The 16,853-nt window shown below is 47.3% G+C and overlaps 1 protein-coding gene across 2 annotated transcripts; it reads right to left on the reverse strand.

Moving 5' to 3' along the window:
- Positions 1-4,469: 4,469 nt before the first annotated feature.
- On the reverse strand, positions 4,470-10,821 carry ZBTB42 (zinc finger and BTB domain containing 42). Of its 2 annotated transcripts, none has more exons than XM_032112844.1 (2): positions 10,609-10,821; positions 4,470-9,211 (listed from the first exon to the last, which is right to left on the reverse strand). In XM_032112844.1, the coding sequence occupies exon 2, from the start codon at positions 9,195-9,197 to the stop codon at positions 7,770-7,772; it is 1,428 nt and encodes a 475-aa protein (XP_031968735.1). In that variant the 5' UTR covers positions 9,198-9,211; positions 10,609-10,821; the 3' UTR covers positions 4,470-7,769. The 2 variants fall into 2 exon arrangements, with proteins under 2 accessions (XP_031968735.1, XP_031968734.1); XM_032112843.1 differs by lacking the exon at positions 10,609-10,821 and adding an exon at positions 9,940-9,975.
- Between the last annotated feature and the right edge of the window lie 6,032 nt (positions 10,822-16,853).

Here is a 16,853-nt window from a genome sequence, read left to right on the forward strand (position 1 = left end):
CAGAGGAAATGATTAAAAGGAAAGCAGCTTCTTCTGACAGCTGATTAGACATCAGAAGGGTTGAAACCCCAGTCAGTGTGACTACTCCTAGTCTACTAAAACTAAGATACTTTTATTTAATTTCCAGAGTGAGAAAGAGAGCAGCTTCTGCTCCTCCAAATCACTGGCCTATGAGCTAAAGACACCTTCCAGTAGATGAGACATTTAATGTTCCTGGTCCTGTTTCAGTGCTCGTTGCCACAACCTCTTGCACAGATGTGATGAATTTTTGAACACAAGATCTATTATGTTTCCTGCCAGAGGCTCAAATACATACAGGCATTGAAAACACATTGCCAGGTATTACTTTTTATACTGACTCAGTATTTGCTGGCTGTCACTGCCAAGCATTACTTGACTCTTACCAATAGGTTGGGAAGTCAGGACTGCTAATTATATTCTTCATGTTATCCAAAAGATCATCTTCCCCCATCCCAGAGTGAAATTCAAGTGATTCTCACACTCAAAGACCTACCCCAAGGCAAAGTCTTACCCCAAGGAATTTGTAATACCCAAGGCAGAACTGGCATCACCCTTTCTGTCCCCCTCCTGCCCCACACAGCATTTGTTTTGCAAAATGCTGCTGGACTGGAGCTGCCTTATTGCCCCACAGGGGAATTCATCCCCTTATTGCCCCCACCTTGGAGAGCTTTATACTCGGGTGCTTTTCAGTCCAAGCACTCTCAGCATGACCTTGGGAACGAAAATGGCACCGTCTCGTTCCCATCTTGTGCCAGCCAGGAAGTCCAGTGCCTGCCAAGCGCCGGCCAGACACCGCAGAACACCACGAAGTGCAAGGGAAGTTCTTCCCTCCCAAAGCCAAATCAGCCATTTGATAATTAACCACCCGGGCCGAGCCAGACGAGCCCCGAGGACGAGGGCGAAGCTCGCGGTGCTCTCACACAGAACCTGCGCCCCGCGGGGTGGCCCCGGGGAGGCTGGGGCTGACCCCGGCCCTCGCTCGCAGACACGGTGGCAGATGTGCCGGGCTTCCCCACGGTCTCCCCCTTGCCTGGCAGATGCCGGCCTCTCTGGGAAAGCGCTAAATGGATTCTGCTGAATCACTGCAGCAGATGGTTCGTAACACCACCTGGATAGCACAGAAAAGAGAGAGAGAGATAAAGAAGGTTGGGGAACAGAGAGTACCTAGTGTGTGGGCTGAGTTATCCCGAGGGATAAGTAACCTGTGGATAAGGTTGGCATTTGAATTGTTGTTTTCCCAAATTCCTGTGTTATTAAGACTGAGAAGATCCCTTTCCTAGCAATTCTATCCTGACATCTATAATATATATTGTTTAAAATCCCCTTGGGAAAAGCTTTCAAAACCCATTGGGATGCCAGAGCCCACCCTTTGCCTCTGGAAAACACTGGCAGCGCTGCCTGGCCAGGTTGCTTTGCTGGTGGGAGCATCAGTCTTCATCCCTGCCTGGACCAAGCTCCTCTAGCTGGGGTAGGGCACAGAGGAGGCTGATGCGCAAAGGCCCAAGAATATTAAGAAGGATGTAGGAGACGTGGTTGTTCGAGGGTTTTTTTTAGAGCCAGGTTGGCAAATACTTCAGTTTTCTGCAGGAGATCATTTTGAAAGGGCAGGGGAGCCAGCTGCGTACAGAAGCAAGCAGCTGTACAAGAGAGAACAACAAACAGGAAACAGGTAACAATAACCAATATGTTTGCTCACTCTCCTCCCGTTAAACAGCAATTTTTTTTTTTAATTGGGATGAAAAGAGCATGTCAGGAAGAGCAGAGGGCTACAGCACATACACCAAGGGTGCCTGCTTGGAGAGTGCTTGGCACCCCTCTGCAGCGTCATCCCACCTCTGAGAAGTAAGAACCTGGGATCCCTTGGTCTGATGGTTAGGAGACATCACTGCACAAAGCTGCTCAACCTGCAGCACTTCCAGCTGAGTCTCCCCGGCACAAACACCAAGTCATTTGAGATAAAGTGCTCTCCAGGCAGTCAGTCACTGCTCTGCTCATGATTCCTCCTCCTCCTCCCAGGACAAGGCGTTCTCACACACCAACTGCACCATAGGCTTGACTCCATTTCACTTGAGCCCAGCTTTGTCCTACATAGGCTGTTTTTGCTGGGTCACACCTGTCATTGATTCCCTCAGAAAACAGCTGCTGTTTCATGTTCTGCTGTTCACCTTGCTCAGCACAAAGGCGCAGAAAGACACCGGTGGGCAAGCAAAGCTCAGGGTGGCATGATCTGACCTCGAGCACAGTAGAAGCTGGAAGGTGACAGTACTACCAACCAGCTGGGCAACACAAAAATCCCCTCTACCCCAACTACTTCTCATGGGGGACACCTACCTCATTAAATTCATGCAAGAATTTAATCAATTTAAGCAATAAATAGGATCAATCCACACAGTGCTTCCCCACAATATAGACACCAACAGCACCAGGGACACTCTCATGGGTCAATATGAACTCTCCTCATGCTTGGGAAGCACTTGGTCCAAACCCAGATCTCATCACCTAACCAGGAAAAAGCCATTCCTCCGCAGTCTTCAGCTGCACAGCAGCACTTGGTGACACGTGGCTGGATGCACCCAGATAGCCACAGCCACCTCTGGGCCTACCAAGGCCAGACCACTTTCCAGAAGGCACTTAGCACTTCAAAACAAAAGCTAAAAATAAACAAAACCATTTCCCAACACTCATCCCAAGGAGAACCAGGCTTTGCAAGAATGGCAGGAACCCAAGCTGCTGGCATGGGCAAGGCTGACCCCTGCCAACCTAAGGAGTCCATGACGTGCTGTAATCCTGGAAGATGACAGCCCTTGCAGAGTGGGACTAGGATAGCAGATGCTCCTGGGGGTCACCCCCTTTCCTGTAGGTTGCAGGATCACTCCCAACGTGGCCATGAGCTGGCAGGGAGGGAATCCTGCCTGGAGCAACCCCATTGCGTATTTGGTACGTACACAGCCTGCACACCCCCCTTCGCAGTATCCGCTTAGTGGCCTGGTTTCTTCTCAAAGCTTTTTATATTTCACATTCCTAAGATTTAATTATGTTATCAGAACAACAGGCATCGGGATTTGGAGTGCCAGAATTCACATTAGCAATTGCTATCAACAAAGAAAATGGGCACAGCATGCCCATGCCAGAGGAGATGTGGGCTGCTCTCCTCAATCTACTCACAGTTATTTATAGCCTGTTTGCAAGCCATCCACCTCCCAGGTTTAGCTTCAAGCTTGCTTCTTTCTGAGCACCCTCTCTCTCAAAGAAAAGCCTTTTGCCTCCTCCTTCCCCAGCATCGCACTCAGATTTGGGCAAATTTATTTAAATTTTTTGGGGGCAGGGGTGAGATAAAACACCTTTGAATGTTCTTCCATACATCCACAAAGCACAAAAGAGTGGAAACAGAGTGCCACAAATAAGCATCTGCAGGGACACCCATCTCTCAGCGGTAGAAATTAAAAAAAAAAAAAAAACTAAAAAAAAATATATTTATAGTTTTTAACACTTCACCACATTGCAGATCATCACGCATCTTCAGCAGCTTTCAGCCCTCCCCGCAGATGGGGATGGAGGCACAGGATCTCTACGGAAGGACACATGCTTGAAGGCAAGAAATACCCACCTATTTTGAGACGCTTGCGAAGAAGCTGCTAGTGGTAGCAGGAGGGGAGTGATAGCTGTGCCTCCACACCAGCATTAACTATAACCTGCCCATCCTTTAACCAGCACCATCTCGAGGCAGTCCCATTCTGCCAGGAGCCTTTGCTTCCACATAATTAAGAAACACAGAACGCAGTGCACGTGGTACAGGTGCAAACCTCCCCACCAGCTTGTTGTCCTCCCCTGAGCAGCAGCCAGCACAGACAGCTCGTGCCTTCCTCCTCCCAACCCAACTCCTGCTAAAATCAGCCCAAGGATTAAGGCAGGAGTGGGTCAGAGCTCAGCAGCCCAAGGCTGGGAGAGATTCTGCACTTAAGAGAAGCCCCTCACGCCAGTTAGCCAGCACTGTGCCGGATCAGCCCAAGGGTGCTGGGCTGTCCTCGCACACCACCTCACCCCTGCGCTCACAGGTTTGTCACCCGGCCACCAGCCCCTGCCTGCGGCTGCCACGCAGCATCGCTGGGGCAGGGCTGGCCCACAGCTCCCCCGGGGCACCCAGGGAGCGCTGAGCCCCTTCAAAGAGCCCCAAAAGCCCTGGTCAAAACGCAGAGATGGTGCTGGGTTAGGTCCAGCCTGGTCACTAAGGAAATGCTCAGTCAGGGCTCTGATTGAGACACAGCAGCTCCTTACACGCCTAAAATTCCAGATGGCCCTGAAAAAGAAAGAAATTATTAAAGTATACAGCAATAAATTTTTTTTAAGTGGCAAATTATAAAATACTTGCAATTGAAGTAATCATTATTAATACATAAGAAAAAATCCCAAACACCACACCCCTTCTGCTAAAGGGGGGAGGAGGAGGCTGAAGCTTACAATTCTAGCACGTTTTATTTAATGTAAATTTATAAAGACAACAATCCTAGTCACGATTGTCACATTGTACAGCACATACCGATACAGTTGCAAACAGAACTCCACGCAAAACTAAGCGCTAACAGTAGCCTGAATCACTCTTCCTGCGATTGTCGTATCTAGACTAACAGTATTACACTAACACTGAAGGAAAAATAGTTCACTATAAAACAGTGATAGAACATTTTTATAAAATATATTCCATTCCAATAGCTTCTCTACATACTGTATACTATAAAACTCTCCCACAAAAATTAGTGTCTTTAAATATACATATTTAATCTGAACTGCACCAAGATTAAAAACAATTAAAAATATCAATGATTTTTTTTTTTACATTAACTTCACAGTATTTGTTTGTAGTAGAAGACAAATCCAGTGTTTAAAATGCAGAGCAGGACTGTTCCCTATGGAGACAGCAACTGCCCCACAGAGAAATAGTTTATGAAGAGACAAGCATTAAGTGTGCCATGTTTTAGTACTTCTCCGTAGAGCCATGAACCATTTTGAAAACATGCTCCGAGCTATTGCAACTTAAAAATAAGACACACACAGAGTAATAGCCAAAAAAAAGTCACCTTAAGAACAAAAATAAGTGCAAACATTTCTTTACTTTAGAAATTCAAGCTATGAGGAGTGGGAACACAAATACCAGACTGTAAGAACAGTGTGTTCATGATGTAGTCAAGAATGAGAAAGTCTTTTTTTTCCTTATTTTTAAAAAAAACCCAACAAAAACAACTTTTGCCCCATATTCACTGCAGCACAGAGCATGCTCATAGCATCAGTTTAATGAATTATTTCTATACTAAGATCAGACAAAAACTTGTTTCAACTTTTCCCTGCTCCATACGCTAATGATGTTCTTATGGCACATCCTATTTTATGATCTTCTAAAAAAAAAGTAAAAACTGAAAAACTGAAATGCAAACAAAAGTGTCACAAGAATGCAAAATTAAGATTACCAGCTTCAGTAATGCTGACTCTACATTAAACTCTTTACATGTTGCTCAACATGCAAAACCCATTGTTATAAAATTTAAAGTGTAAATTAACTACTTTTGAAATAGATTAACAGTAATAATTCCACTTCAAAAACAAAAATCTAATAAATACTATATCAAGTATCTTCAGGAGAAAAAAATAACTTAATTTTAGTAGAAAGAAAAATAACTTAATTTTACTAGATTTTGTTCAGTGCTATTTCCAATCACAGCAAAAATAAAAAAAGAAAAAAAAAAAGAAAAAACTGATTAAGTAGAATAAGACCACAGTACCAAAGCCACTTATGTTCAAGATACAGTACTCTCCCACAACTTTCATATGTAACAGGTTCAGCAAAAATATTTTACAGTTGAGAAATTAAACTGAAAACAAACCCCAAAACTATAAATAAAAGCAAAATTTCACATTACATGTACGTTCATAGTTTAAGAGATGAATAATAAGAGGCTGTAACAAGTATATCCTGATTTTCTTTAAAGAGGAAGTACTTATTTTAAAAAAAAAGTCAATCCCATATTATTGATGTAGGTAGTGCTCAGCTTTTGGACCAGAGGGGGAAAGGCATTGGGAAATTTTTTCTTCGTAAGATGCAATACAGTATTTTAAGCACAACTTTTAAAAATAACCTAACTCAGTGCTTCAAATTCATTTTAAAACACACGCTTAAGTTTCACCAAACAGCTCCAGGAGTGTCAAGAAAGCTGGTGAAGCAATGCTAATGCAGCAGAAGGACATTCAAACCCCTCAAATATTATTATTATATTTCAGTCCCGTGTACATGTACCTTGAATGGGTAATTTGACTGGAAGGGAACAAAGTGATATCCACCGACATGCACAGACCAAATGATGATCTATTAGGCAAGAAACTGAAACATCTGGAGTAAAACTGGCTATAGTTACAGGCAGCCTCAGTTTACAAACAAACTAAACAAATAAAAGAAAAATTACACCCAAAAACTTCCCCTGAAAAGGTGGGACTTGGGGAAAAAGTTAGGCCATGCTTTCCCTCCAGCAGTTCATCTTCACACTGCCCCTTGGAAACACCAGCAATTGCACACAACTTGGCTCAGAGGGAACCGCCAACTTCATAAAAATAAAAGAAAATATCATTTCATGCTGCTGGTTTCAGCATGGCAGCAAACTTTTCAGGCAAAACAGCAGGGCATCTCCTAATGCACAAGGTATGAGTTACCTTGAACTACAAAACCCCAGAAACCTGGTATCAGGAGGGGTATTTGCCCACTTTACAGCTGCTGTCCCCTCCAGGGGGGATGGGATCAGCCTCTGTGTGTCAATATGGGAATGAAAATATTCACATATTATACAATTTTTTTGTATGTCCTAGTGTGCATCTGTCAACATTTCGGGAGTGAATGTACTGCAGACAGAAAGTGTTTTTCCATCCACATTTTATGCTAAAAAGCAGCTTTTCAGCAGGTCAGCCCTGTGAGGAGGATGGGTGGGAAGGGAAAATTTAAGCCAAGTCCCAAGGCAAAAACTTCTCATTTAGATTTTAGGACCAACTGCAGAACACCATTAATGGAATAAAGAGAATAAAAAATGACCAGTACCAAAGACGTAGCCAGGAATCCTCAACCCCTTTAAAATCTGAGCCAATTCAATGTCTCATCCAGCTCTGTAAAACAGAAGTACATCTGCCCACTCTGCATCGTTTCTCTACACCAAAATGTACTTAAATCATAGTTCATCTCTTCAGATGTTTCTCTGCAACACACAGAGGGCATTTGGGGACCTTAATGGAAGCCAAATTTTTCTCCAGAATTTGCTGATAATCTTTTTCAAAAAAAAAGGTAAAAAAAAAAATAAGAAAAACCAAACCAACAAAACCCTGACCACAAAGCAAGTACTTCCAGTGTGAAAATTGATGCTAAATCATTGCAGAATTACTTAAGATCATTTCACATTAATAATGTAACATGGGTGCATAAGAGAAGACCTAAAGGACTGTGCTAGGAAGGGAGGGTGGCAGGGGAAGGGGGGAAATGGAGAGGTGGAACAATTGCATTAAAAGGCCTCTGGAGTGTATACCTCTGCATCTTTTAAAGATCATATACCTGAAGTGAATATCACCAAAACAAAATAAAGGAAAGGGAGGAAAAAAAAAATTAAAATTCAGATGCTGCCTTTTTTTTCCTGTTTTGTTTTAAAAGGGGGGGGGGGGTGGAGATATAAAAAAAAAAAAAAAAACCAAAACGAAACAAAACAAAACAAAAGTCACACATCTCAAACAACCAAGGACTTTACAAGGCCACAATGAAATTTGCGGATATGTCTGTACAAATCTCCGGACTGCGTGAAGCGTCTCTCGCACCACTTGCACCCGTGGGGTTTCTCCCTGGTGTGCACAACCGCGTGGCGGCTGAGGTTGTGGGAATACTGGAAGCTCTTCCCACACTGGCCGCAGGTGTAGGGCTTCTCCCCCGAGTGAGTCCTCTCGTGCCTCTTTAGCGTGTACATGCAGGAAAAAGTCTTTCCGCAGAGGGTGCAAGTGGGGACCGACCCGTCTGGGGACAGGCGGGTCCGGGAGCCGTCCTTGTCACGGAAGTGAGAGCTCAGGTGCAGCTGAAGGATGTGAGGGCTCGGGAACACCTTGCTACAGAGGGGACAAATGCAGATATGCCCAGGAGGCACCAGGACGCCTGAGGAGATGTCCGACGAATCCATGTCGTCCTCACTCTCGTCTCGCTCTTGATCTATATCCTCCTCTCGGGCATGAGAGCTGCCATTCCCCGCGAACATGTGTCCTAACCCTGTCACTAGGCTTTTGGCTGAATTCCCAAAATGCTGACTCTCTGGACTCCTGGCTTCGCTGTCCTCCTGATCTGACAGCAAGTCTTGTTCATCTTTAACAAGTGGCTCGGTACCCTGCTGCTGGCTGTCGGAAGCCAGCTGTCCAAAGACATAGGAGGGGTGTAAGGAATCTCTCCCCGGCACAGGCTTGAAAGACAAATCCAGCGCGCAGTCCACATCACTCGAAGCCAGGGGATGGTTAACAGACCTTTGGGACAAAGGTCCTGTGGAACTATTGACATTAGCCTTTGTTTTTCCAGCTGCTGCGGCGCACGGTTCTGCCTCTGTCGGCACAGAGCTGACACTTATATGATCAGAGGACCAGGCGGGGTGACTGCTGACCTTTTCTTTGCCTGCTGCTCTCTCGTATTCTGCAACGCTGAATTTTTGTTTGTTTCCTGGGTCAAACTCGTGGACCAGGGGCACTCCGGCGTCTAGAAAATGCTCCGCTTTCTCCAAACTAGCCGCCTCATCATTAATCTTCTCTTCCGAACATAATTCTTTATCTTTCAACTTGCCCTTGCAGACTTTCACAATGTCATACATGTGAAGGTAGCTCGCCGCAGCCAGCACATCTTCCACCGGGAGACTGTTGAATTCCAGCTTTCCCTCGTACATGAATTCAAGCAGCAGGCTGAAGGCAGGGGCTGTGACAATGTCACTGTTCAGATGCACAATATCCCTTTTGTCTAACTGGTCCCTGTAGAAAAGATGGAAGTACATACTGCAAGAGGCAAGAACGGCTCTGTGAGCTCTGAATTGAGCTTCTCCAACTAAAACAGTACAGTCACACAGGAAGCCCTGGTGACGCTGCTGACTCAGACACTGCAGCAACTGGCGGCTATGGTCTGGAAACTCCATTCTTCCTTCATAACCTGTTCAAAACAGGAAAAACTTGAATGCTACTGTAAACTAAAGCCTCCTAGCAGCTGTAACAAACAGATCGGCTTTTTGGTAACCCAAGCCAAAGAAACAGCCTTGGAGATAACATTTACTGTTAATTGTCTGTAATAGTTTGGGGGGGGGGGAGGGAGGGAGGGAGGAAAAAAAAAACCCAACACAACATGCTTCTCATCCTTTCGCACCTGCTCCGAACAGGAAAAACTTGATTGTAAGTAAACAAAAGCTAGTAAAGCAGCAGCCCCTCCAACCTTTGTTTCTCCCACTAAGCACTTTAATAAAATTAAGCACAGGAAAGCAAACACACACCCCCCGAAAAGAAAAAAAAGCACATCAACTCCCAGGCTGTCTTCCCAGCAACGCTAACTTGGGGCATCTTTTAATAAAGCATATTCCCCGCGTCACGCACGCACGCACACACACACGTTTAAACTTTATCCTTAGTCGTTATGCACCGAATCACAACAAAACAGCGGCGGCTGGCGCTGGGGGAGCGGCGGCTCTGCGGGGAGGAGGGCGCGGGGCAGAGCGGGGAGAGGCCCCGGCCCCCGCATGCGAAAAGGGAGGGGGGGAATAAAGGGGGGAGGAAAAAAAAGTTTCCCTTGAAGTTATTAAAAGCCAAGGAGAAAAATAAGCGGCGGAAGGCCGCCGGGAGGGCAGGGCTGGGGCTGCAGCCGGCAGCGTGCCGCGGCCGGGCGCTTACCTTCCGCGGGGCGCGGCGGGGCCGGCCGCGGGCGCGGAGCCGGGCGGGCAGGAGGGAGCGCAGTGCGAGTGCGACCGAGGCGCGGCGGGAGGGAGGGAGGGGGAGAGGAGAGAGAGGCAGGCGGGAGGGAGGAGGAGGGAGGGAAGGAGGAGTGCTCGGTTTGCTAATTACACCGCAAGCTGGAGAGTCAGCTGCTCTGACTTCACTGCGATGGAAATGCTACCTCCAGCTGTGCGCCTTTTAATGCCATATGTTACTCCAAATCTCGCTACCAGCCAACCACAGCTTGCTGCCTTTTAAAGTTCCAGCAGCCCCATTTATAGCCCGCGATTAAATCCCACAAACTTGCCCCGAGCCCGCCCCCCCCCCCCCCCCCCCCCCCCCCCCCCCCCCCGACACTCTCGCCACCACCAGCCCCCAGCCCGGACCCCACCTCCCGCCGCAAAGTTGCTCCCCGCAGCCCGCCGCGGTGACCTTCGCCGGTGCCCGGCTCCGCGCAGCGCTGGGGGGGCCGGCGGGGGGAAGCACCGCGGAGCCGCTTGTGGGATCTCCCCGCTTCACAGCCGCGCTCCCCAACTTTGCGGGGAGGACTTTCCCCCGCCGGGGTGTGGCGTGGCGGCGGGTTCCCCCCGCGTTTCTCCGCTCCGCGGGTCTCCCCGCGTTACTCACCGGCGGGCGGCGGCGGCGCTCGGCGTCCGCATGTGCGCGGCGGCGGCGCGGGCGCTCCGCGGGCGCGGCGCGGGGCTGTGGCGGAGCAGGTTGTTCGCCGGCCACTCTCGCGATACTTTCGCTGCTGCGAGCCGCGGGTGCGGGCGAGGGTGCGGGAGCGAGCGGCCGTGTCCCCGTCTGGAGCACACAATGGCCCCGCCGCCCCGGCCAGCCCCGCCGCCGCCGGCCGGTGCGCGCTGCCGGCTGCGCCCTCCCCCTCGCCGCCTCCTGCTGCTGCTGCTGCTGCTGCTGCCGCCCTCCCCTCCCGCCCGCTGCATTGGCAGCGCCGCCGTCCCGCTCCCAACTCCGCTGCGCCGCCGCGGACAGGGTGCGCCCGCCCGCCCGCTGCAGCCCGACGTGCCGCGGAGCGCGGGGCCGGAGCAGCGCGGCCGCGGGAGCTGCGCGGCGCCGGCCCCGCTGCGGGGATGGGGCGAGGGCCGCGGCGCTTCCCCCCCACACACCCGCCCCCCCGGGTTTATCTGTAGTTGCGCGCCAGCTGATAAATACCAAATGCCGACGGATTGTTCAAGATGACCTTTTCGATAGTTGATTTGAATTTTAAATTTTAATTAGCTGTAATCGCAGCAAAAGTGAGCGCCCTGCGAGGAGGGGGGCGCGGGGTGCCCGCTGGGGTTCCCACCCGGCTCAGACCCGGCAGACGCCGCCAGAACCCGCTGGGAAGCTGCGGCTGCCCCGCTGGAAGCGGCCCGGGATGTCGCTGCCCTGGGTTGTCCCAGAGCTTCGGGGCTGCAGCAGCGCCGGGAGGGGAGGCAGAGGCAGCGGGCTGTGGATTGAGGCTCCGGGTCGAGGTGGACGTTGAGGTTTTTGAGGAATGAATGTGAGAGTGCTGGTGGGAAAGGGAGAGTGGAGGGGTAGCGGAGCACCGGGGGCACTTCAGAGCTCCCCAGCGAACGCCCTGCCTGGTGCCAGTTTGCCAGATTGTACTTCAGCTTCCAACAAGTACAGCAGGAAAACTCCTTTCCCTTTCCTTCCTCTAGGTTGCCTTGCCTAGATTGTAGTATCTGCAAAATAGCAACTTTTTTTTTTTTTTTAATCCATTTTCCCCACATTTTTCTACAATGGTAGCATTAGCACATTAACACATCGGGTTTAATTTGGATTTAATTCAATTTAATTTGGATCTCTGATATGTTATATTTAGGCTCTTTGTCACAGGAGCCAGGGTCTGCATCACCAACACCACTTTTATCACATGAACCTCAAATGTTTAACTCCTTTTGCAGTGAATGCCAGGATATTTGTGTGGGTTTGAGCATTAATGATTGCATTGTCACAAAGCTCTTCTCAGAACAGCAATATTTGGTAATACTGACAGCTGTAAGGTTTGAATTGAAAAACTGCACCCCAGAATGTGGAGGTGCCCAGCGCCAGCGAAAGAGTTAAAGGTCCTGGGGTTAAATCTGTCACCCTTCAGTAAAGTGGAGAGCTTTATCTGTTTGTCCACCATGGCAGACAGGATTGGGGAGCTCTGTCCTTTAAAGATGGTGTCACTCTGCAGTCACAGCCTGTACAGGCTCTACCAAAAGTGGAGCAATTTCTTCCCCAAAGTGCAAGTGCAATCTCCATGAAGTTACTTTGTGGATTTGCTAACTTGTGGGGTTTTGTTGTCCTTGTACACTGGAAATGTTTAGGCAGAATCTTGAGCTCATATGAATTAGGCTTCTTGGCAGAAATCCCTTATTTTGTGTAATTAATAATTCATTTTACCCTCTTCCCTTTAATAAGTAAGTTGAGAAAAAACAAGATTACAAAAAGAACCAAGGTTTTAATTCCTATTTGGATGCTGTAAGCTTGGTATAATTGTCTACAATCTCGCAGCGTCTTATTTTTAGGAAACCAATTTCAATTTCATGGTAAGTCCGTGGTCATTATCGAGTTTGAAATGTCAGAAAATATAACAGCTTTCCCATTTCCTCTAAGTATCCATTTGGCATGTTGCTGGCTTGCTTTTTCAGAACTTAGAAATACTATACTCACCTTCACACCAAGGCAACGCTGGGTACAATACAGGTGTTGTACTGATTTAGCTATGGTTGTATAAAATACTGGTAGTACAACTCTCTAATGTAAACAAGCACAAAGTCATTACTGGAAGCAAGGCAACAGGAAGAACTGCCCCAGAAACTTTATTCCGAGAGCTCCTGTGTTTTTGACAGCCCTCGTGAGAGCACGACAGGGTGAGCAAACTATCTGCTTTCCTCTCCCTGGCCCCTGAGCCCTTCTCAGGCTGAGGGCTCCCCTCCCACCAAACCCAGAGAAGGCTCTGTTTTCAGTCCTTCCTCAAGGGAGCAGAGCCAGGCAGAGCTGCTTGGCAAATACAGAACTTTGTGACTGCTGCCTGTGCTCGGAGGAGATCACAACCACTGTGCCACCAAACATCAGGATGGCTGAATGTGGATGGGGACTGATGGAAGCTGTTGGGAGCGACCGTGTTGGGCATCCTTGTGCACTCCTGGGTCTGGCTAAAACCCTCCAACAAGCCTTTTGCTGCCCATGGAGCCTTCCAGAGTTGAGCAGAAAGCCCAGCTTTAGGGCAGAGAGAGAGTAAAAATCAGTGGTGCTGGCAGGGCTTCCACTTGCCAGGCAAGGCTAGCCCTGCTCCTGGTTGATTTTGCTGCCTGGATGCCAGCCAAAGCCCACAGAAATTAGTAGAAAAACCAACTGGATCAGGTCCATAAAGCCTGAGGACTTGCTTCCATTCTTACCCCTTTGATCCAACAAGAGTAGGTATTTACTGAGTGGGGCCTCTCTAGCCCTCTTTGTTGGCCAGATGCAGAAGCGGTAGCAACAGGTTTTTCATGTGATTTAATCGTTTTCTCTCTCACCGCATTGGGCAGAAGCCTCTTTGTGTTTGTTTCTACATGATTTCAGTGCTTTTATGTTCTTTTATTTTTTATAGGACATCTTCTTTGTGATAGTCCAGTTGCATTTCAGAGGGAGAGTCAGGGCCTGAGACTGTCTAATACTTGCAGGATTGAAGCTATTTTAAGTGCATTGGTCATAGTGAGGTTTATTTGCAGAAGTTCCTCCAAACTTTTTCAAAGGCTGTTTTATCCCTTGCAGACAGCAGCAAGCATTAGAAGGACTGAATGCTTCATTCCCTCCTGTGAAACAGGGAGGAATTTAACCCCAAAAGAAGCAGAGCTGATGGTAGTAAGACAAGGAGCTGCCCTTGGCATCCACGGAACTTCCCCAGTTAGCAATCTCTTCCAGCACTTACCCTGCAGTCAAATCCAAGGTCAGCATTTGGGGGGTTGCTCAGCTTGCAGTAAAGTCATAAAAGTGGACTTTCCCAAAGATCTTTTCAAGCATGTCATCCAAGACTCCACAAAGCATTAACTTGCACTGCTGCCATTCCAGACATTAATCAGAGCATATATTGCAGACAGTCTCCTCAGCAGTGTGCTTATGTGAGTCGTATTTGTTTTATGGCTGTCCTGCTGATTTCTCCCTGATAACGAGGCCCTGCGTGTGCTGCAGTATTTGTGAGTATATATTGGAGCAGCCAGGGCCGTTGTCAAATCACCCTACCAAATGGAGAGGCTGATGGCACTAAGCTGCATGTATAAATTACATATTGTTCTATTTGCCATAGCGTGGCTGTCAATAAGGCTGCATCAATCTAGGAACACACATTAAAATCAAAAAGAACTCTGCAGAGGTACCACTGGCGCAGGTCACATTCGACTCTGCAGTGAGAGCTTGCAACATCCCTGTCCGAGCCAGCCAGGCATTTAATATCACACCTGCACCTTGGCTCCCCTGTCAGCATCTGGAAGGCAGCTTTCACTCAGTTATTCATCTTCCATAGTTTCACTCAGCTTTCCTAGCCCTTAACTTCTGGTTGTTTGGTTTTTTTTTTACAGTCTGCTGTGTTCTGTTTTTCTAGAAATGGTAAATGAATGTACCTTTTCAGCCTTTATAAATCCATTGCTTTTTCAGTAAAGAGAGCACACTTCTTGCTTTGCAATGCTGAAGGAAATTTGCATGGCATTGATAAGGCACACTCTTCTTTCAGAGGTTTTTTTTCCTCTTTCACCCTTGTTCATCACCCTGGCAGCTGTATTTGAACATTGCTTGGGTTTTCTTTGCCAAATTAATTTTAAAATTCAAAGACAATTAAGCATGTTCCTTCCTTTCTAATATTTGTTTTATTTATTTATCAATGCTTGGCAAGGAACATGAGAACCCACATTATAAAATAACAGGTGTATAGAAGTTCGTAGCAGGATATATAGAGAAGGACAGTGAAAGGCCATAAATACCAGTGGACGCTAAGAGACAAAACTGGTGTCTGCTTAGGGACCAGACATAAAATTTATCAGACCCAGACAAAAGTCTTTAAATCAGAAGCTGCTGTATCCTGAATAAGGGTCCAGTGTAGAGTTACTAATTTCTTATTAAAGGAGAGAATTTAATTGGCGTTGCTCTATTTGTAAGCAAATAATGCACCGTCTTAACAATGCACTTTATTTTGGTAACTCCCAGAAGAAACCTTAATACTGCAGGAGTGTTTTGCTAGATTAGGACTGGGAAATCTCAGGATGAAAATACTTGCTAAGCAAAAAATATAACCTAGAATAAAGGGCTTTGTACTAGAGATGTTCTGATACAACTTTAGCAGCAGTTCCTCAGAAAACATTTCATCCCAGCACAAATCAATTTTTACCTCCAGCTACTGCCCTGAGCTTTGTAAGGCAGAGATCTGTCATATTTATCCCACTATCTGCAAAAGGTCTCTTGAGCAGGATCCATTCCTCTCCTGGGACTTGTGGGGTTGGCTGAAGGTGTTCTTAGAGCAAATGTTGGGTTCCTCATTAGATAAATCAGCAATTTCAGGGCATAAAAGACTCTGTCTCTTCCCACATATGTGGTATATAATATCAGTCTTCTCTTAATTTTTGCTTTTCCATGGGATTTCCAAATCAACCTAGCCTGAGTACAAACAAACAAGTACCCCAGATGCCTGTTAAGATAAGAAAATCCCAGACATAACACTTTTCTCCACTGCCCATACTAAAACCTCCCTGTGTAACACAGCTCAGACTGTCATTGCTTCAGTATCTGTTGGTGGCCTTGGTGATACCCACTCCTGCCCTCCCGAAAACATCCCTGTAGCTCTACCAACCACCTCTACTATTCCTTTATCCTTTTATCAGGTACTGAATCAGAACCAAGCTCCCTGTTCTCACCTCCAAACCCTCTGTAACTTGGAGTGCTCACTGGCATCATCTTCTAACCCTTATCCTCCTAAGATGTTTTCTTCTTCCTTCACCCTTGTATCCTTTTTGTGCTGTTTTTTTGGCCCCTTCAGCACGGACATGTCTTGCTCTTTGCCACGCCTCAACCTTGCCTTGATATTGCTCACAATGTAGTCAGAGGAGCTGGGATGAAGATTTTGGTGACACTGGATAGGAAGGATTTTGGAATGAGTCAGGGAGCTCTGTGCGGAGAGAAGCTGGGCTTGGTGTGCTGTCTCTGCTTGACTCCTTTGGGAGCCTGAATTCCAAACCCGTGCCTCTGAGAGCAGAGCAGCCCCAGGTATGGAGAGAGAAATGGGAGGCTAGGGATGAGGAGAGCAAGACAGACCATTTTTCTAGTCAAAATGAGCTGCTTTTGTCTGAGTACAGTAGCCATCACACTGGTTGCTCCACTTCCCTCTGATGTATTCAGGTGGAGGGGAAGTCCAGAGAATGTAATGTAAGAAATGCAAATAAAAATGTCTTTCTAGACTTCCTTCTCTTACGAACTGTCTGCCAGAACCTTCGCTCTCCTCTTTTACTGTTTTGCCTATGGTTGTATTTTATGCTTTTATGTTGCTCTTCTGGTAAAAGAAGAATTACTTGCTGTGAGTTTACATAACTTGCCTTTTACTGCTCTTAAAATGAATGTGGGACTTCGGTCTTAATTAGACTTTCACTGTAAGTCCTGTTTTAATGAATCACTGAGAGATGTGAATAACATTAAGCTTCAGAATGTGGCTGCAGAGTTGGATACCTGAAGCTGGTCACCCAGCTGGGTCTGTGGGAAGATGAGCACTTAGTACCAAGGCGAAGGTGCAGTGAGGGGGAACGGACTCCCTGAAACCTGAGTAGGTTTTGAATTTAGCTGCAGGTAGACCCCTGCCTGTGGAAGAGTTTTGATTTCAGAGCCCGTACTTGTGTCCTCAACACTTTGCTCCTGCA

The sequence above is a fragment of the Corvus moneduloides genome, chromosome 6, assembly GCF_009650955.1.
Source record: "Corvus moneduloides isolate bCorMon1 chromosome 6, bCorMon1.pri, whole genome shotgun sequence".
Lineage (NCBI taxonomy): Eukaryota > Metazoa > Chordata > Aves > Passeriformes > Corvidae > Corvus > Corvus moneduloides.